Source organism: Enoplosus armatus, chromosome 1, assembly GCF_043641665.1.
Source record: "Enoplosus armatus isolate fEnoArm2 chromosome 1, fEnoArm2.hap1, whole genome shotgun sequence".
NCBI lineage: Eukaryota > Metazoa > Chordata > Actinopteri > Centrarchiformes > Enoplosidae > Enoplosus > Enoplosus armatus.
Window position 1 is genome coordinate 14,009,033 of NC_092180.1, and position 20,503 is coordinate 14,029,535.

The 20,503-nt window shown below is 40.3% G+C and overlaps 3 protein-coding genes across 5 annotated transcripts; 2 read left to right on the plus strand and 1 right to left on the minus strand.

Annotated features, from left to right (window-relative positions):
- Window positions 1-816: 816 nt before the first annotated feature.
- Window positions 817-3,358, plus strand: adma (adrenomedullin a). The gene is made up of 4 exons (XM_070907584.1): window positions 817-915; window positions 1,533-1,635; window positions 1,781-1,906; window positions 2,095-3,358. Exons 2-4 carry the CDS (start codon window positions 1,541-1,543, stop codon window positions 2,396-2,398), a joined length of 525 nt encoding a protein of 174 aa, XP_070763685.1. The 5' UTR covers window positions 817-915; window positions 1,533-1,540; the 3' UTR covers window positions 2,399-3,358.
- Window positions 3,359-6,644: 3,286 nt separating this feature from the next.
- On the plus strand, window positions 6,645-16,513 carry ampd3a (adenosine monophosphate deaminase 3a). Of its 3 annotated transcripts, XM_070918034.1 has the most exons (16): window positions 6,645-6,702; window positions 10,736-10,958; window positions 11,076-11,111; window positions 11,181-11,256; window positions 11,475-11,640; window positions 11,740-11,959; window positions 12,093-12,222; window positions 12,345-12,539; window positions 12,817-12,948; window positions 13,031-13,194; window positions 13,282-13,408; window positions 13,840-14,003; window positions 14,281-14,401; window positions 15,255-15,428; window positions 15,536-15,646; window positions 15,773-16,513. In XM_070918034.1, exons 1-16 carry the CDS (start codon window positions 6,645-6,647, stop codon window positions 15,947-15,949), a joined length of 2,274 nt encoding a protein of 757 aa, XP_070774135.1. In that variant the 3' UTR covers window positions 15,950-16,513. The 3 variants fall into 3 exon arrangements, with proteins under 3 accessions (XP_070774135.1, XP_070773977.1, XP_070774055.1); XM_070917876.1 differs by having other exon boundaries at window positions 11,076-11,256; XM_070917954.1 differs by lacking the exon at window positions 6,645-6,702 and adding an exon at window positions 8,553-8,574 and having other exon boundaries at window positions 11,076-11,256.
- Window positions 16,514-16,645: 132 nt separating this feature from the next.
- lyve1a (lymphatic vessel endothelial hyaluronic receptor 1a) lies at window positions 16,646-18,871 on the minus strand. The gene is made up of 6 exons (XM_070910317.1): window positions 18,790-18,871; window positions 18,439-18,622; window positions 18,208-18,347; window positions 17,427-17,618; window positions 17,163-17,235; window positions 16,646-16,987 (listed from the first exon to the last, which is right to left on the minus strand). The coding sequence occupies exons 1-6, from the start codon at window positions 18,869-18,871 to the stop codon at window positions 16,840-16,842; spliced, it is 819 nt and encodes a 272-aa protein (XP_070766418.1). The 3' UTR covers window positions 16,646-16,839.
- Window positions 18,872-20,503: the final 1,632 nt, after the last annotated feature.

Below are 20,503 nucleotides of genomic sequence, written 5' to 3' on the forward strand. Positions count from 1 at the left end.
TCGCATTTATCCAAATATCCAAATAAATTACATGGTAAGTCCGGAGTCAAGTATTTGCCTTGTACAAACAAATACATTGAGTATATTGTGTTTACAGTTGGGCGTACTTACTATATTTAATCAGTTACTCAATGCTTGTCTCTTTCCACATCTCAAATTCATCATCCAGTGTACTTCAAGCCAACATGGAACTTCACTGTGTCAGGGAGTGCCCTGAAAGGCAGACTGTAGAAACATTCCTTAAATTGTATTTTATACAATTGGCGAATTGGACAGAAAGGAACGTTAACAAAAACTAAACCGTTCAAATATAAGAAGATGAATGTTTAAACCTTTCATATTTTGTGATTATTTTGATTTCTAACACACCCCTATAGAAAGCAGCATATTGTACTGTTCACTTACATAACTGACAATCATTGATTTGTTGCCATTATATATGGCAGTATTCATATATATTCAGTATGTGTGTATATACACATACTGAAAAAAACAAACATTTTATGAGAATGTTAAAACTTCATCAGCATCATTTATACTGAGCTGTGAAAAAGTAAATGTTTTGACAATGGCTGCACTGCACTTATTCTGTGAGATCAAAAACTATTTTCTTTTACCATTTTTTAATTTCGATTCTTGGATGTTTTTACTGAGTTGCGTTATTGTCCTACATGTGCAGCAGCACAGCGGTAGTGTACTGGATGGGTGGGGGAAAAGGATGAGAGACTGTGTGTGTCAGTCAATGAGCCCCTCCCACCTCCTGTATAAAGGCTCCCTGTCTGGTGTGTAGGAGCTATTAGCAGAGTGACACAGCTGCCTTACAGAGCCAGTGGCAATTTCAAGAAACCTGTGGAGTACTCTTTCATAGCTACAAGAAGAGCTTTCTCATCCAACTGAATTATCAGAAAATTACAGGTATGTGCACTTTCTTTTGAAGAAGATATTGCTGTGATTTGCTCTGCTCCCAGCTGATGGCTTTATCCTTGCTTTTTTGAGGTCAGGGCACAAGTGTAGAGGCAAGGACAGGTTATCTGTCTGGTTATATAAGCAGTTCAGCTCCTAATGTGTGCGTCTGTTAAGGAATTGCCTTCAAGGTGTAAAGCATCCAACAGAGGCAGTACATCATGTATTGTTTATTAGTTTCAATTAATTTTGCTATGTTTTGTTCTATTTAATCAGGTGACTGAGTTGAATGGCATTTTAGTTTTTGTTTGACTTTTGAGCTAAGCCTATTTTGGACCCCTCATTGGCAGACTGTCCTTCGCGTTATTGGCCAGGGGCCCAAAGCATGGTTGTAGGTTTACTTAACCGAGCAAAATCTGACCTTAGCTTAACATTTTGAATAAATGAATGATAAGTGCAAATGACTTGGCTTTTGGACTCTTGTGTAAGCAAGCAACAGTGTGGCACTTATTGGAATACTGTACGAGGGAGTTTTACATGCACAGAGGGACAGTAGGAAATTCATGTAGTTGAACATTACTTTATAGCATAAATAGATAACTAACAAATGTATTCTCTACCCTCCACAGGAGTCAAAATGAAATTGATCTTCCAGTCCTTCCTCTATTGCTGGCTGCTGGCCACAGTAGGACACTGTGTGGAACTTGAAGTGAATCCTGAGTTGAAAAAAAGGTGAGTTATCTGAGGAGTAATTCCTTTAATAATTAAAATGTTTTCATCTGATATAAGATGTGACAGTCTGTCAAGCCTGTGACAGCAGTTACCTGTCTGCTGAATTATCTACCTAAGACTGATGGACTTTTTTCTCCTCTTCCAGGCTAAGCATATGGCTAGGGAGCAGATTGAGACGGGATCTTGACAGCGTATCAGTAGAGAAGACAGCAGAGTCTGAGCACTTTGTCAGACCAGAAGATATCAGGGATACTTTGCTGCCACATTCCAGGTAAGACACAAACCTAACACTAAACATGCAATCCTGAAAATCAACACTGTCTCCATTTGGTCATCATATGCTTTTTTGCTTGTCATAGAAAAGGAATACAAAATTTAAGCAGAGAATACTCAGCCATTTACAACTCAGGAGTGAACAGCATGGATTAATGTCCTCTTGTCTCTTCCTCTGTCCTCCAGCACTGACATCAATGTCCGAACCAAGAGGTCTAAAACCTCAGTCAACCAGTCAAGAAGGCAAGGTTGTTCGCTGGGCACCTGCACAGTGCACGACCTGGCACACCGCCTGCACCAGCTTAATAACAATTTAAGGGCCGGGACTGCCCCTGTTGACAAGATCAGCCCGCAGGGATACGGTCGGAGGCGTCGATCTCTTCCAGCGCACAGAGTCACACTGAGGCTAGAGCAGGGCAGGCTGAGGCCCGTGTGGAGCATAACTGACTCGCAAGTTCACAAGCTTGAGGCTCTCCTCAGACGGACATGAGCAGGACTTTGCAAGAGGAGTTGGGAACAAAAGCGAGGGAGTAGCTCAGAGTTAGTGTCCTCTCTGCTCTGTTCTAAAATTCTCTAAATGCCTCAGACTCCTGCCAAGTACTCTCCAGCACATTTTTTCCAGGCATGAGGACTGAGTCAGAGCAAGACTGGCTGAGTTTCTCTAAAGGCTGAGCCTTGCAGCTCAGCGATGTCGAGCGTGCAAGCAACTGCAGCTGGCTTACAGACACTGGATGGCACAGCGTGGAGCAAACTACAGGTGCTGCTCTCTGCTTGGCAGGGGGAAAGGAAGAGTGCTAATACCTGGCAAAGTGGACACATCCTCTGGCTTAAAGAGGGAACTCTCTTCTAACGTTCTGGGACTTTACACATTTCTTCCTCAAGGCCAGGACTTTGATAAGTGCTATCCTCTAAGGATTATACCACCATGTTCCAAACTGTCAGTACTTGTCTGCACTTTTCCATTTGGACTTTAAGTCAAATGAATCATCAGGAAAAGACATCTTCATCACAATGCCAAACAAGAAGATAGGCTACAGAGCTCTGAAGCTCTCAGTTGATATCAAGTTTTGGACACTGTATAAGGGAAATGCCTTAGATTCTGTGAGATATGTGCCAGTCCACAATGGATTGAAATATACTTGAAATTGTTATTGTTTGTACAAAAACATGTGCAATCTATATTTGTTTTTATTGCAGGTATATGTATATATGAATTCCTTTATTTAAATATTATATAGAGGTTACATTAAAGTACTTATGCAGATAGAACTACTTTTGTACAGGAAGAAATATATATGGGCATTGTAGCTATTTGTCATTATTCTTTTGCAAACTGTGGTAATAGGATGTCTGTTTTATAGGTATATTATATATTTGTAAATGTGTTCTATTTTATTTGTGTCAAAGCAATAACATTGTTATTCAATAAACATTTTGCATACAAAATCTAGACCTTGTCCAGACGTCCTTTGTTCCTGGCTCTTCAAGGTAAATTGAAAGTGGCATTCTATTGTCTGGAGTGCACTGCTACAGCAAGATACAGAGCACCTGGTCTCTGTTAAGTGATTACAGGGTCTCATTAGAGCCTCCCCTCCTCTCACTACATTCCCCTAGTTATGACGCCCCCCCCCCCTCCCCTCAAAAAAAGGGCAGACAGGGTGCCTGGCGCATTCCTGCTTGGTTCAGCTCATATTTGTTGGCTCAGCCCACACCACAGAGCAGCCCTAAAGCCATCAGAGGAGGCTGAGGCTTTAGCTCCATCTGTATCCAATGGTAGATGGATGGGACACGAGAAGGCCGATGCGGGGGGTTCCGGCCTAACATTCCTGTGAGGGCATCACAAAAACTGCTCCAACAAAGCACTGATCATGACCTTCACATTCAAGCACACCCCCGAGACTGAACAGCACTGAAAGGATGCAGACCTCTTTACTTGACACATTATCACCCCTTCTTTCACAGAAGACAGACTACACCACCTTAGACATATATATTACAGCTTTCTCTTTTGGCTGTATTCCTTTTCTCTCTTTTTATTCAGACCAGTGCCACAATGCAAAGGGTACAACTGTCAACGTGTGCACTTGTCACTTTGGAAAGTCGGGAAAATATGGGATAAACACTGCACAGAGTGAAGGGCCATGAGGACCAACTGAGGATAGTCCAGAAGTTGAGAATGTGGTATCTTATCCTCTAGCTTTGCTCATTCCCTTTTGCAAAAATTAAGAACAATATGCACATTTATCACATATATAGATTTACTACAAAAGATCAAATCAGGAGTTCCCTGAATGGTATAAAGTCAAACTAACCAGATCCTTAGATTAAGATATTAAGATATATCCCCAGTACTCATTAGCTTTTCCTATAAGCACTAACTGGATATTCATCCTGCTTTTATGAAGAATTTTTTGTGAAATCATACAGGAAATGAAAAAAAATATGCGTGGCTTTAGTTTTTTGTAGAGCCAGCAGCACTCCAAAGGTGTGATCATCATCACCAATTAGAAATATTGGCTGGATTTGTTTTAATTCACTGTAAAAGCCAATTATAGCAGTTCAAAACTTTGTAGTATGATTGTGAACAGGTTATATAGAAACAGAGTGAGGGTCAAAACTGTAATTATATGTTCTCTATTGCCATCTAGTGAGATTGGATGGGTAAAACTGCAAAACTTTGGATTTTGGTTGTTTTTGGAATGATTTTATTCAATTAGACCGTAATCTTCAATCTTTCTTAAATTGTATTTTTATCTATTCCTGAAGTATAGCTTGTGGCTACATTAAATCAGCCCAATGCAAAGTAGCTACCACATATCAATAACACAAGACCTGCTCCACAAATTACTGAATGACATGAGGCCATTAACAAATATTGTAAAGAAACTAAAATAAAGTGAATGTGCCATCTAGTGACTGATTAAATTCCATGAATTTCTATATTTTGGTTGTGAATTTAGTTTCTACACAAAACTCTTTTGGTAAGAAAATACGTACCGTGTTTCTCACCACAGTAATAGCATTCTAAGAATAGACTGAATGGATCTAGATCACTCAGTGTACTCTCTAACTATGTGAAGGTGTCATTCCTTCAGTAAGCCAATCAGCTGGTGACGCCAGTGACGTGATGATGGCATAGAGAAACTGATCAGTGTAGGTCAACTGGTAAAAAATAATACCTACTTTCCAGGACTTACTGTATGCTAAGCTCTAAGTTTTTTATTTTTTCCCCTGCTGTTGACGGCTATTGACAGTACCTCCACCATTTTAACTTTATTGGGAAAAAGCAACTGAGAAAAAAAGAACTGTCTGATCCATCAGAAACACAGGTATTAATAAGATCACCTATTCACACTGTTTGTGGCACTGCTCATTGATACACAGTTTAGTGACTATTGAAGAGATGAGAGGAGAAGAGAGGAGAAGAGATGAGAGGAGAGATGAGAGGAGAGGCAAATGAATAACCAGTCTGACATTACTGCTGTCAATCAAAATGATAAAGGCCATGGAGTCAGTCCTCTAAAGCCAACTCTAAAAGTACCCTGATAACCTGAGTTGAGAGGATTAGCCTCATAATCTGAAACACTGTCAGGCTAAATCAGGGACTGTGGGCCCCCTGCTGCTTACGGCCACAGCCGTAAATCTGGGCCCTCTTCTAAGGCTGTGTGAGGACTTCACCCATGCTGTACTGCAAGACAGCTTATTCTGCTCTGCAAAAGCATTAGAGAAAGAGCTTTGATCTGGCTGTGAGACTCTACCCAGAGATTGATGTTACCACTGGAACAGGCAGCTTGGAGTTTTAGTTTCTTTGCAACATACACAGACTACATGCAATAACAGAGATACTTATTCTCACTGCCACGACGTACGGTGATGAGGTAAGTCCAGGTGAATGTGCTATAATTGTCTTTATCTTAGTTGAGGAACTGTAGTTACAGACAGAAGTGAGAGCAGGGTTTTCAAGCTAACTCAACAAATTAGTCTACCCAGGGAAAACTGTTATAGTATTTGTACATGTATTGATTATCTTACCAAAAGGACACCCTTACATTGCTGTTAACCTATTACTTGCTTGTCACGTCTCAGCAAAATGTCCTGCAAATGAACAAAACGTCCACAAGGTGGACATGATTAGTCTCTATGAAAGAAGAGAGAAAACAGGGAAAAAACACAGATATGTTACATATTGACACATTTTGAACATAATTCCCACTACAGCCATTAGCACTGCCTGAAAAGTAGTGTAACAGTTAAATGACATTTGTTCAGCTTATGTCTCTGTACTCAGCTGCAGCAATGAAAGAGTTAAGGATGGAGTGATGTGCACTGCAGGGTGGTGGATGAGATCTCATATACTCTAGCCACAACAAGAGCACAGCATGACTTTGATGTTTCTCTGAGGAAACTTGCGCATAGTTTATACAGACTGCAGAGACAGAGGAGGTGAGTGGACTTATTTGACATATCAGTAGTCTAGGAGCAGTGATGACCACTGATAATTGACAATGGGAGGCAAACATCACTTTAAGTATCTTTCTATGTCTTCAAAGATTCTTGGTTTATAGTTATATACTATATAGTTTTGTTATACTGTATGCTACACAGCTAGACTTACTGGAAATAGATCCGACAAGTATTAGAGAATAGCTGTGGGGGAGGCTGCTTTGCACTCATGGGTGAGTGCACTTCCTTCGCTTTTATCTTTATTCTTCTCCAGGCCCTGGCCACTGGGAAAGATGAGAAGAGGAGACACGCCTCTTTTAAAGCAGCAGTCAAGTCCTTGCTTGGGAAAGAGTGAGCTTCTTTACTTTCCATCTCTCATCACTATCTCTATGTAATGTAAATGGCTTCCTCTTGTGTTGTTGACCACTCTCTCAGATATGACTTTGACAAAGAGCCAACTTGGGGGCTCAGCCAAAAAAAGAAAAGACAGCAGAATATAGCGAGCTGGCTCAGAGATAGGGCTATGAGTGGTTAGGTAATGGCCTCAGGAAGCCTCCTATGGGATTTATACAGTGAATGGGAAATAATGAATGATGCTCCTTATTCTCAATAAGGAGATGATATCTGGTCAATGCTCAACATGAGGGAGCACACACCCACATTAGCACAGTCCAGTGAGCACCATTAAGATACTCCCCACATTAGTGTCCAGTAATGCTTTCTGCAGAGCTACACCATAACCCCATTTCTCAGCCATCTGATCTGATGTTTCCTAAACCAGACGCTTTGATCAATAAGAGAAAGGCTCCTGTGATGCTGAAAAAAATTATATCTCCTGTGTTATTGTGGTGCTGAGTAGTGGAGTCCTAGTTACAGACTGAAAAGACTGAAAAGGATTTAGGGATTGCAGTGGTGGGGTGGGAATCAGCAGGCACCTAACATCATCATATTACGAGTATTGAGTCAATATCATTATTTTTTCAAGGATCCATCCCTAAGTGTGAAAAGTTGTAGCCACATGTGTTACAAAAGATAAAACAATAAATGAGTTGTACCTCTCTGGGGGATTCAAGCATGCAGAGATGCTACACATGCAGTATCTGTTGACTCTCAGCCATATTGTTATTATACTTCACTAACCCTAACCTGACCACCTGTACTGTAATTCTATGTTGATTCAGGGTAAATGCTGCACTATAAAATTTGTCACAGCTCATGATTTTGTCCATCCATCCGAGTCCAGGCTGTGGTGGGAGCAGGCTAAGCCAGGCCATTATTTATTATGCTGGTTAAACGGCACCACAATCATACAGTATAAAGATCACTTTACCACGCTGACTGCTAGAGGAGTGTTCTCACCATTACATGACATTAAGGATCAGTCTGACCACTTGGTTATAAATAGCAGTGACAGCTAGTATAGACATATAAATAAAATGCATTACGCAGCTCTGCATCATATATAGATAACAAATGGGAGATGGGGTCAGTTGTTTTTGCTATCACACAAATCGGAGTGGTAATCATGTACAGTAAAGTAGCCTAATGCCTTCTGAGGGCAATTATTAGTTTTTGAGTGACTTTTGCCAGAACACCACAGCAGGTGTATGTATTTTCAGAAGTACAGGAACTAAACCAAGGTCAGAATGCTCATAAGCGAGAGAACAGTGATAAATGGGCAAACGCTTGGATTGTTCTCAGACTGCCTGCCTGACTTGGGGTACTTAAGAGAATGATCAGAGCAGCTTGTGACTTACTGACTGAAAAGGACTGTGACAACTGCCTGGTTGTGATGCCTCTTTACCACAGAAGTAGTGAGGAGTCTCTCTTCCTCACTCCCTCTCCCTCTACTCTATGTATGTAAGTGCAAGAGTAAGTGACACAGTTCTTGTGTGTTTGTCTGACTGTGTGTGTGTCTGAGAGAAACAGAGAGAGAGAGAGATAAATAGAGCAGTAGACAGCAGGCTGTCTACCCTGAGTGAGGCCCTCTCTTTGTTGACAGCCAGTTTTGACATATTCTCAGGATTAGTAGCTCTGTCAACATGATGCCACTTGCTCCTTAAAATAGAGAGAGATGGGCAGTCAGGAAAACAAAACTGTAGTCGTGTGCCACCGTAGACTCATAGATTGACTGAGTCTGGCCCAGATAGATGCAGACAGAATCTCTTAAGGTCCAACGTGAGATGACAACACCCCCAGATATGGCTATGAGCGGCACTGAAGGTAAGCGCAGAACTCATTAGGTCAAGTTCCAGTATAGGCTTTTCTCTGCCTCACTGCACATGAGCTATATTTCAAGGCACATGGTCAAATAGAAAGGAGTCTGAGGCTGAGTTGGTCAGCAGCAAAATTAGACAGCATGTGTGGGAGAGATGAGTCCTCCCCTGGGTGTTGGATTTAAAGTGCCAAATAAAATGTAAACTACTGTATACTAAGAAAAAAATAAAATAAATATTTTCATATTTTATTAAGACTGATACTGACACTTTTTTACCAGCCACGTCACGGTCTTGACCATGGTTGTCATGGTAACAGTAAAGGACTGTTGAAAGTCAATTAAGCTGTATGCTTAAAGTAAATTTAGACTGAGTTGAGACTTTCGTTCCTTTGCCAAGTACAGTCTATGTTCAAAAATGAAGATTGTACACATACCTAGTTAATGTAAGCTAGAACAGGTGTTAAATTTATTGAAATGAACCTACCAAAGCAGCACCTCAGCACGATGAGTAACGCTAACACTAAAGTAAAACGAGCTCGATGGAAAGTGCTAGCTACTACTCGAGGTTAGTAGCTAGCGACAATATAGCTATCATTTGAGTGTTTATGTTATGTTAACGTCTTGTAGATTGTAGGATACCTAGCTATCGTTAATATGTTGGTATTAAGCTGGCTACGCCTACCTACCTAACTTCCCAAACACCAAAACGTTTTGGTTAACCGTTAAGCTAACCTAACCGTTACGTGGCGTTGTGTGATTTAGTCAACGTTAGCCGCGGACTGATATTAAGAATGCGTGGTTAGGTTATGTCATAACGATCAGTTTCATGCGCAAAAGCAGTTTTCGCTAAATTTGGAGAAAAGGGGAATATGTTATTACTGTTTCGGGGACTTTCCAGGATTAATTAGTTAGTTCATGTCCAGGTGTTGGATGGGATGGGGCTCTCACTCTTATTTGTTGTTTCAACTGTTTCAACTCAAATTTCCTGTGTGTGTGTGCACCTGACTGTGTCAAACAGTGAGAAAAAGAAAGTATTTGTGTCAGAAATTATTTTGGGGTGTATGAGAGGACGATTAATAATTCATAACGCCATCATCTCAAGATCAATACATCTTGAGCCTATCCCTTTTCACTGTGTGCAAGAGCGCTGCCTCAAAGCTCCATAGCAGCGCTGATGCACACAGCTGTTCTCGGGATAGAGTTGTGTGTCCGGAATGATAAGCTTCCTGGAAGCGCCCTAGCAGAGCGGAAAATTGGTTTATATGACACTATGCAACATGGCCTTTCTCTGTTGTTGCTTCAGCACTCAATAACCAGAACAGTATCCTGTATCACTAAGGATATCAACCAGACCCTGTCAGTTCACCCAGGTTATCTCCTGCTGCTCTGCTGTGTGTGACAGTGAGCATGGTGAATGACTGTAAACAGATGGAGTGTATCCAGGATTACATACTGTAGTAAAAATATGATATACTGTTGATAAGGGCTCAAACAGTATTACTGCCATCGTTTTATTATGTGCTGAAAGTGACTGCCACCATAAAGACACATGTCAGCAATAGCTCAGGAGGACTTGCATTCCTACAAAGGAGTCATGAATCTTGAAAATGGAGCTATCTGTTATTTTCAAAATATCATTGTACCAGCCCACCATTCAAAATGCTTTCAATTTAAGTGTGATGGTAATCTCATGAATATTTCACAGGACTAGCGCTAATGTTTCCATTACAGTATCCCATTGCAGTCATGTGCTGATAATAATAAACTTTATTGTTATAGCACCTTTCAAAATAGCAGTGACAACTGAAAACCTTGTGTGCTGGTTTATTTGTGTCCCCACCTGAGGTGATTTTTTTGTGGGTTTCATTTGGAGTTTTATTTGATAAAAAGTGAAGTGTTTAAAAGTCATCTTGCAGGGCAATTTAATGTCATTTGAACCAACATGAACAATTCACACAGTGCACTCCAGGTGGTGATGCTGTGCAGTAGTTACTTCTTGAATGTCCTGCACCCAAACCCTTACACAGGTAGATCTGCTTGTTTACAAAACAGCACAAACTGGTCAGAGCAAGTCAAATTCTGATACAGAAGGCAGGTCCTCTTTGTATCCTATGATTACATGTCACTGTCACCAGTCATTTTACTGTAGCTTCTACCTTCTCGCAGATATGCCTCGTCAATTCCCGAAAGTAACGCTGAGTGAGGCAGAGGAGGAGACACAGCTGCTAGCAGAAAAAGTATATGCATCAGCGCTAAAGGAAGAAGACAACAAGGATGCCTTATCAATGTTCACCGTGCCTGAAGACTGCCCTATTGGCCTCCAGCAAGCAAAGGAGCATGAACTGCTTAAGGAGCTGGCAGAGCAACAGTCAGAGGAGAGTACCAAGAGGTAGGCCCTGCCTACAAATGATCCTAAGACAAATAAAAAAAAAACGTAGTAAATAATTGTATGATGACTTAGAGGAAAGTTACGTTTCGTACATTAATTATGTTGATGATTTTGCAGGAAGAAAAGCTTGAAGATGATTCGTTCCCAGTCAATGTCCCTGCAGATCCCAGTGAATGCAGACTGGACGCGGTCAGTGACAGTTACGCCCTTCCTGTCTCCCAGCTCCACCTGCTCCTCAGTGCCAGAAAACTGCCCTGATTACCAGAGGGTCACTATTAGCGGTGATTACTGTGCTGGAGTAAGTACTATAAACCGGAGCATTACAGTGTGCATCACAGTTAGAAAATTTAATGCTTTCGCAGCTTTGCATATTGTATATTTACTAACTGCTCCCAACTAATTATTGTCATGTTCACAAAATGTTAAAAAACATGGCATGTTTGTACAATTACCAAAATGGCTTAGATAAGACAACACTTAAGATTAATATTTGTGTCATGTCCATTCCCCATTCAGATCACAGTGGAGGACTATGAACAGGCAGCCAAAAGTCTGTTTAAGGCTCTGCTTATTCGTGAAAAATACTCAAAGCTAGCCTATCATAGATTCTGTAGAACCACAGCCCAGTTCCTCCGCAGTGCTGAGAACATGAGATGGAGCGAAGAAGATGAGGTTCTACCAGGTTTGAAGTGTATATGAATTATGGTATTTGAAAAGCTACATTCACTCATGTTTTATTCTGGTTGATATGACAGTAACAGAACAATGTTGTGGCCTCCAGATATGTGCCCGCATCCAACAGATGGGGAAGATCCCTACAGCATGGAGAGCATCCCAGAGAATCTGAACTATGAACTGAAGATGAAGGATGGGATAGTGTATGTGTATGACAATGCCACGGCTCTGAGAGAAAACCAACCCCACGACCTTCCTTACCCAGACTTAGAGACCTTTGCCATAGACCTCAGTCATGTGCTAGCAATGATTGCAGATGGACCCACGTAAGTTGCCAAAACAAAAAGACGCAACAGCTATGCTGGTTAAATAAACAGACCTGGTCGTAAAACCGGTTGTTGCCACCTATGCGGTACTTAATTACACTTAATTAAACTGAGGTCCACTCTAAATTTTCAGGAAGACCTACTGTCACAGACGACTAAATTTCTTGAGTTCAAAGTTCTACCTCCATGAGATGCTCAATGAGATGGCTGAGCTAAAGGAACTGAAACGTGTGCCTCACAGAGATTTCTACAATGTCAGAAAGGTTAGATTTCTATGTACAGGTATTATAAAGAGTGTAAATAAAGGAAAGAAAAGCCATGTGTGCTTTTTTCAACACTCAATTTGTCCAGCAGGCTCAACATAGTCATTGTTTCTTTCTCTTAGGTGGACACGCATATTCATGCAGCTGCCTGCATGTCTCAGAAACACCTGCTGACCTTCATCCAGGAAACATACAAGACTGATTCTGACCGCGTGGTGTCAGAAAAGGCTGGACAAAAGATGACTCTCCAGCAGGTTTTCCATAACCTCAATAAGGACCCCTATGACCTTACCGTGGACTCTCTGGATGTACATGCTGTAAGAAAATGCCACCATGTTTTAGCATTATGTTTTCATAAAATGTCATGCTTTTCTGTGTTCATTTTTAAAGATGTTGAAATGGGGAGCAAAATGTATGTAATATGTGTCTCAATTTTTTTTTCAAGTCAAAAATCTCTCTGCTACTTACAATCTCATCACTCTCCCTGCCTCTAATTTGTGAGACTCACACTTAATGTCACTGCCAATCAGCACTTTTTCACGACTGACCATTCAACAACTCACAACTATGCTTTGTAATTTATAAACTTTGCAGGGGAGACACACCTTCCACCGGTTTGATAAATTCAATTCGAAGTATAATCCAGTCGGAGCCAGTGAACTTCGAGAAATCTTCTTGAAAACAGACAACCTTATTAATGGAGAGTATTTTGCTCGCATCATAAAGGTATCATATCATGTAATCATACATTTTAAGTCAGAACTGATGCAGAGACAGTTTAGCACACTCTACCTCTCACTGTCAATAGGAAGTTGCCCATGACCTGGAGGAGAGTAAGTACCAGCATGCAGAGCCACGCCTTTCCATCTACGGACGCTCTCCAGAGGAGTGGAACAGTCTGTCTAAGTGGTTTATTCAGCACAAAGTACACTCTCCAAACATGAGGTGGATCATTCAAGTGCCCAGAATATAGTGAGTGCTTGATTAATTTTAAAATGCTTAAAATATGAAATTTTGAAATTTCCTAAAAATAGAAGACAATGTTTTTATGTGTTTCAGTGATATTTTCAAGTCGAAGAAGCTGGTGCCAAATTTTGCCAAGATGCTGGAGAACATCTTCCTTCCTCTATTTGAGGCCACTGTTAACCCACAGAAGCACAAAGAACTTCACATTTTCCTCAAATATGTAAGATGTTGCATTTTTTAGAGTTTACCTATTCACTTCTATTAATTCTTGTACTTTACTTGACCCCCCTCCCTATTTTGCATTTATATGCAGTATATAAACAGATATTAAATGACAATATAGTAAAACACAGTTGTAGTAAGTAAAATATGTCTTAATAGGAGAAATTATAATTGTTGAAAAATACCATACATTTTACATAAATGTATTTCTGATTACAACGACATTAGAGTGTGTTATTAACCATTTATTAAATTATTATTATATTATATTATATTGTGCTTATAAATGTTAAAAGGGGGGGTTAAAGTAAAGCATTACCTCAAATATTTGTGACATAATTATAAAAACAATTTACCCTTGATACCTGCCTCATAAAACTATCCCAGCAGTAAATTACTACATTTCTTTTTTTTTGTGTGTGTGTGCAGGTGTCAGGCTTCGACAGCGTGGACGATGAGTCCAAACACAGTGATCACATGTTCTCCTTCAGGAGCCCAAAACCAGAACAGTGGACTGCAGATGACAACCCTCCCTACAGCTACTACATCTTCCACATGTATGCAAACATCATGGTCCTCAACAACCTCAGAAAGTAAGAGCCTTCTTCCTTCTTTGCTGTGAGATTGATGGAGGAACGTTTTTGACTTTACAATCTAGGCCCTGACCTGGTACAGTAGGCCTAGCACTCAGTGGACACTTTGTAGAGCTCTAGAGAAGAAGTGATCATAGGAGAGTAAGAACCTTATAAGTGTTGAACTACTGAACACTCATAGCTGATGAGAGTAACTTCTCAATATGCAGTATGTCAATCCACGATTTGTTTGTATATTGATTGACTGGTTTATTATGTCTTTTTGTGTCCTCTATAGAGAGCATGGACTGAGCACCTTCCAGTTCCGTCCCCATTGCGGAGAAGCTGGATCTATCACTCATTTGGTCTCTGCCTTTCTCACATCTGACAACATCTCACATGGACTCAACTTAAAGAAGGTACTTCAGATTAGGTGACCTGCTATTGCAGTGATAAAAGTTTGGAATTCAGATGCTGTCTGCAGAATTTATAAGGATCAAAGAGCAGGGAGGGGATAACATGGTGCTGTGTGGGCTCACCCTCAGGCAAAGATCAATAATATGACTGGGTTTTCAAATAACCTCGATGCTTTTTTTCCCAGTTCAAAATGCAAGAAGATCTGTGAGAAGACAGAGAGTATTTGTTTCGATGACTCTTAACTTTAGCCCAAAAGGCCACATAATCAACACTGAAATTTACTTTTCTTCTATCTGACTGTTTTGAAGTCTTTGTTTAGAGACCACGTTCTTTTCAGCTTTTGTATCCGAAATGTCCTGCAGATTTCTCACTATTAGTATGAACAGCTGAAAATATGAGAACTAATGGTAAGAGAGAGGAAATTGGAAGTTTTTTTGGAAGAAATTTCCAGTGGATGGACAGTATGTTCCAAAAACAGAGGCCAGAAAGTGAGTCCTGAAGAAAGACAATGTGAAGATATAAATAATAACTCGCTGATATTGATCTACAACCCAAATGGCACAGATTTACAGTATTTTAGTCATTTTGTTCAATGAGGTAGCAAGGCTCTCATTTTCTTGTCACTTCTTTAGGTTTTCATATGTGTAACTTGTTCATTACAATTACAATAATCCAACTGCATCTCACTGTCTAAGTCTGGACAATGTGGATAAAGTCCTACAAATGATAAATATTAGATTAGACTGTGTTCATTATGGCGCCCTGGAACAAAATTTTATGTTGTAGAACATATATTAACAATACTGCAATACTGAATTTACAGTATTTATGTTTTTAAACTTCATGTTCCCCCAGAGCCCTGTGCTGCAGTACCTGTACTACCTGGCCCAGGTGCCAATTGCAATGTCTCCACTCAGCAACAACAGCCTGTTCTTGGAATACTCCAAAAACCCTCTCCGAGAGTTCCTGCACAAAGGCCTGTGTGTGTCCCTGTCCACAGATGATCCCATGCAGTTCCACTACACAAAGGTACCCAGAAACAAATATACAGGAAATATAGTGTTTCTATGCTGCACTTCATCATGTCTGAATCTTAAGTACAATTCTTATTCGTTGTTTGTGTGTCCTGATTCTAGGAACCACTGATGGAAGAGTACGCTATAGCAGCTCAGCTGTGGAAGCTCAGCACCTGTGATGTGTGTGAAATAGCCAGGAACAGTGTGCTGCAAAGTGGACTGTCTCACCAGGTACACTGACACTTTCACTCCTCCTTTTTCCATGTTCTCTGTCATACCATGGCCAAATCTCCATTACATTTAATCATCATTGATCCCATCTGTCTTCCAACCATTTATTTTATTGTTTGTATACAGGATAAGAGGCACTTCTTAGGGGCAAACTATCTGAAAGATGGACCTGAGGGGAACGATATCCGTCGGACCAACGTCGCCCAGATCCGCATGGCCTACAGACACGAGACACTGTGCAATGAACTTAGCTTCATAGTCGACGCAGTGAAGTCTGACGCTATGAATTCCCAGTATGAATAAAGTGGACCTAGCATGCTGAGCTCTCAGTAATCACCATTTACCTTTATTTTGAAAAGTGCCAGTGAAAGAAAAATACAATATCCTGTCAATTAAAAAGCAATTCTTAGCTGGTGACAAGTTGATAACAAAGGAGTTTGGTAAAGACGCATGCCTTGGACAACTGGATGACTGATGGCACTTTGGCTCTCAAAGGTTTAGACAAAAGCTGTGGAGGGCCAGACATGTGTGAAGTAGGTTCACGTTCTTGTCATTACACAAACCCACTATGTATAAACAATTGTACCTTACACTCCATTTGGCGATGGGTTGTATGTCATAAATTGAAGTTTTTCAGTTACTGTATACATTGTACATCAGACAAAAGAACACTTATGGTTGAAAAAGCTTTACATAATGTTAGTTCAGACAACTGTGATAAGAGATGTCTGGGACATTCCCTCTGTCTCTCCCTTAAATAGCTTGTTTTAAAGAGGTTTCAGTCAGTTTTTGGAAAGATATATTGAAAGATTTGGGAGATTCCTGTGTTCATAATGACTTATGCCTTTATAAAAAGTGCTTGAAATTGTTGCAGAAACGTTGCATTTACATGTATGTTCACTGTCTGAAGCAGCAAATAGTACGTTGAAAGAATAAAGTCTTCAGTCTTCATAATGATTGTATTGCAAACATTGCCATCTAGTGGCTAAACTGCACCATTTAATATCATCAGATGACTGAATACACTAACAAACACATACAGAATAAAAAAATAAAAACTTTACAGCCATTCTGTTACATTACCTTCACACAAAACTAAAACACAACAAGGGATACATATTTGTCCTTAAAAAGAATATTCATCAGTAGTTGTCCATGGAGTGTTTCTTAAAAACATCTCATCCAAGAAATGTTTAACTTGCATTGTCGCCCACTTCTATCCTCTCATCTTCCTGAGCAGCTTCCTTGTTTTCCTTTATTTTCCTCACACATGTCCACTCTTCTGTTTGGATGTCCTCTTGCTGCTGCTTCACGTCAGAGCTCAGAATGCGACTCCTTCTCCTTAACACAGAGAGAAAGAAACAAATCATACGACGCATGAAGAGATGTAACAATAACAAAAGGAAAAACATGATTTAACATACAGGACCTGGAAATATGCTTCGTCTAATCAGTTTCCCCCCAGTTTTTAGAGCCCAGTATTATATATAGTATTTTCATATGGAAAACCACTCACATTTTTATGTATGCAAGGACGATGATTGCAATAAGGAGAAGGGCACAAGTTGAGGTGATGAGTATAGCCTTTCCTGGAGCAATAAAACATGAAAGGTAAAAGACATTATTAAAAAATCACAACACTTATGATAAAAGTTCTCTACTTGTATTTTGTAGTTTGTACTTGTATGTTGTATACTCTATTTTTCTGTACAGTATGAATTTATATTTGACAAAAGGTTCCTCCACAGCATTACGTCTGTTGTGAACAAAACTCTCATACCTCCAGCGGAGCCCTGTGCACTGCCGACAAAGCGGGCTGGTTCTGCCTCACTGTCTATGGTTTTAGGAGTTGAGGAGGAAGAAGGAGGAAGGGAGGAGGGAGACCTGGACTGCATTGTCTGGGTGGAGTCTGCCGCCTTAGAGGGAGAGTAATCCGTGCTATCAGTTGTATCCTTCAATTGTGTCGCTGCATCTGTTTAAGGCCATAACAGATTAGATACATGTTATATAAAGTGCATGCCGTTTGATGTATGTTTGTACTGTTCACATCACTTAGAATTTATTTTAACTTTGTTATTGAAAGAAAAAATGTATCTGCCTCCCATTGCAACTATGTACTGATAGCGATGTCGTTGTACAGCTGCCTTACCATATATTAAAAGGGCATTTCTGTATGGGTTTCTGGCAGCAGTGTTACATATTTTAGTTTATGTATTTATTCAAAAGTCCTGTAAAATAAACACAACAGTTGTGGACATGAATGTGTAATATTAATGTTGGAGCAAGCAGTTTTTCATGAAAAAAAGGTTAGGTAGACTATACTAAAAATGCCACTGAATCCAAATTCAGTCCAAATGTAAATCCAATAAATTGTCAGCACAGCCGATGTCAGGAGTCTTTATCCACATTAATCTGAGGTAATAGCCTCTGATGTATATCAACTTTCAGTTCGATTGTTTAGAGCTGTGTTAAAAACATCATGCATGATATCTTCAATGAACTGTTGCCTCTTAATGTGTTGTGTAAAGCACTCAACAAAGATGCATATAAAAATGTCTTACCTGATTCGTTAAAACAAAACACATCAAACTTTTGCGTAACAGAGGCTCGCCATGTCACCAGGCCCGTCTGGTTACGGCCACAGTTAGAAAGGGCCTTGCTGCGGGGAATCACTGCAAAATGTTCATCAATCCATCCAAACCTGAACAAAACAAAAGAGGACGTAACATTAGGCACTTTTCATTAGACTCCACCGAGATGACTGAGATGATCTCGTTCTTCTCTGGCCTTACCTGCACGTTTCTAAACCTCTGGTGAGAGCTTCCTGTACTTGTGCTTTTGAGGCAATGTTCACTCCGAGGGACAAGCAGAGCCTCCGAGCTTCAGAGGCGTTGAAGGCATACTGAGGCTGGTGGAGGTCATTTAAGTAGCTAACCTGGAAGACTCCAGCAATACTTTGGTTCACTGCTGGGAAAACTGGAAGACAGCATATATGATTCATGTGTATTGTATTTGTAGAAGCAGTAAATATAATGAAACAACAAATTCTACTTTTAGGAAGAGGAGTTGCCTACATTTATCTACAGAAGCAAGATAGAATATTCTACATATGAACAAATATCAAAACAGCTGGAATTACCTACCTCTGATGTGACTTGTGTCAACATTTTGATCAGAGATGACTAAAGTAATTGACAACACCGATGTGATGCAAAGCCAGATCATATTCACGACTGGTCAGAGTAGAGCTGGATGAACGCCGGGGATGACAAGTGTTGCGCGGTTTATGTGTCTGTGAGCCAAATGACAGGGTTAAATAGAGGTGATTCTGCTCACTGGGGTGTGTGGACTCATTGCCAGAATGTAAAGGAAAAGGAAGAGGGAAGTACTGCTCACAGGTCAGATCAAGAGTCATCATATGTTCTAGGAGCAGGGCCCGGGAGAAAAAGGAGATAAAGCTAATATGTCAAAGGGGGGAGAAAGCTACAGAAACCCTGTGGCAGGCAAAATGCAGTGAATTCATGTTCCAGGAATAATAAAGTGATGATTTAAACAGAAAGTTAAGTTAAGTTAAGTAAATAAGCAATATATGTGTTGTATTTAAGTGAAAACACAACTTGTAATACTCAGAAAAGAATATGTTATTGGTGTGATTAAAGCCTCAGTCCTCATCGAGTAAGTGATTTGCTCTGTTACTGACATCTGACATTGGTCACTTTGTTCAGATGATTTCCTCCCATGGGGCATTACTCAATCATGAACATGCTTTATGATCTCTGGTATCCTCTGATGAACCTCTGGCACACGTCAACATCCCACTTCCACAAAAACATCTCTACACTAGCCCTGATGGCAGGAAATGACGCAGAGAGCGCTGACGAACACGCAGCATTGTTTTTTTTTTGTCAGATGTGAGGTGTCAATGAGGTGTGTGGGTATAATAAATGACAATCTATGGGGTCTATGGGGTCATATCAAGACCTTCTAGAGTTTAGAATTACAGTTAACCTACATTACATTACACTCAATTGTTTCCTGAGTTAATTAAGCTATCCTAATGAGAATATGATGGAATTTTGATGTGTTGGAAAGTGAGAACAGGCATGTTGGTGAACAGGAACATGAAGATGATTGGCATAGGCCTATTTCTTGGTTGTGTGCAGTGGTTTTCTGTAGTTTCCGCTGCCGCAACCTCACGTTGATAACAAGACTTCAATTTTTTCAAACCAGACATAAAGTGTTAATTAGTGAGCTTTAGGTACTGGTAGGTGGATTTTATTCACTTTGGACAGAGCCAGGCTAGCTGTTTCCCCCTGTTTCCAGTCTTTGTGCTAAGCTAAGCTAACTGGCTGCTCAGTGTACCTTCATATTTACTGTGCAGAAATTAGAGTTGCATCAATCTTCTCATCTAACTCTAAGGAAGAAAGCAAATTAGTGTATTTCTCAAAATGTCAAACTATTCATTTAAAGTGGCTATAATGATATTTTTATGATAACAATGTATCAAATGTCAAATTCTGAAAACGACAATGTGAAAACAATGTGTCACTGTGAAAGGGATCACTCATAGTGATTAACCTACAGAGAATTATCACCTGGATCTGCAGCTTCCCTTCGGCTTTACGGAGATTTCAGTTCATTGTTTAGCTGTTTGGCCGCAGCTTTACTGTTTTGGTTCACCCTTGCTGCTCTCACAGCATTGATTTCTGTCGCAGCAGGCAGCTGTTTTCAGTGAGAAAGCTCTAAAAACCCACCATACACCACCTACTCAGCAGCAAACAGCAGACAGACACAGTTAGCAACCAGCATTTAGCAGCTTCAAAACCAGATTATTCTCTCTGGGGTTGGTAGAGACCA

What these genes read in the sequence shown, in the direction of transcription:
- adma (XM_070907584.1), top strand. Translation starts at nt 1,541, where the DNA reads ATGAAATTGATCTTCCAGTCCTTCCTCTATTGCTGGCTGCTGGCCACA. An exon ending in AATCCTGAGTTGAAAAAAAG is followed by an intron (nt 1,636 to 1,780) that starts GTGAGTTATCTG and finishes CTCCTCTTCCAG; the next exon opens with GCTAAGCATATGGCTAGGGA. An exon ending in ACTTTGCTGCCACATTCCAG is followed by an intron (nt 1,907 to 2,094) that starts GTAAGACACAAA and finishes TCTGTCCTCCAG; the next exon opens with CACTGACATCAATGTCCGAA.
- ampd3a (XM_070917876.1), top strand. Translation starts at nt 6,645, where the DNA reads ATGAGAAGAGGAGACACGCCTCTTTTAAAGCAGCAGTCAAGTCCTTGC. An exon ending in TTCACATTTTCCTCAAATAT is followed by an intron (nt 13,409 to 13,839) that starts GTAAGATGTTGC and finishes GTGTGTGTGCAG; the next exon opens with GTGTCAGGCTTCGACAGCGT. An exon ending in ATGGACTCAACTTAAAGAAG is followed by an intron (nt 14,402 to 15,254) that starts GTACTTCAGATT and finishes ATGTTCCCCCAG; the next exon opens with AGCCCTGTGCTGCAGTACCT.
- lyve1a (XM_070910317.1), bottom strand. Translation starts at nt 18,871, where the DNA reads ATGATCTGGCTTTGCATCACATCGGTGTTGTCAATTACTTTAGTCATC. An exon ending in TGACACAAGTCACATCAGAG is followed by an intron (nt 18,623 to 18,789) that starts GTAGGTAATTCC and finishes GCTGTCTTCCAG; the next exon opens with TTTTCCCAGCAGTGAACCAA. An exon ending in TGCACAGGGCTCCGCTGGAG is followed by an intron (nt 17,236 to 17,426) that starts GTATGAGAGTTT and finishes TTATTGCTCCAG; the next exon opens with GAAAGGCTATACTCATCACC.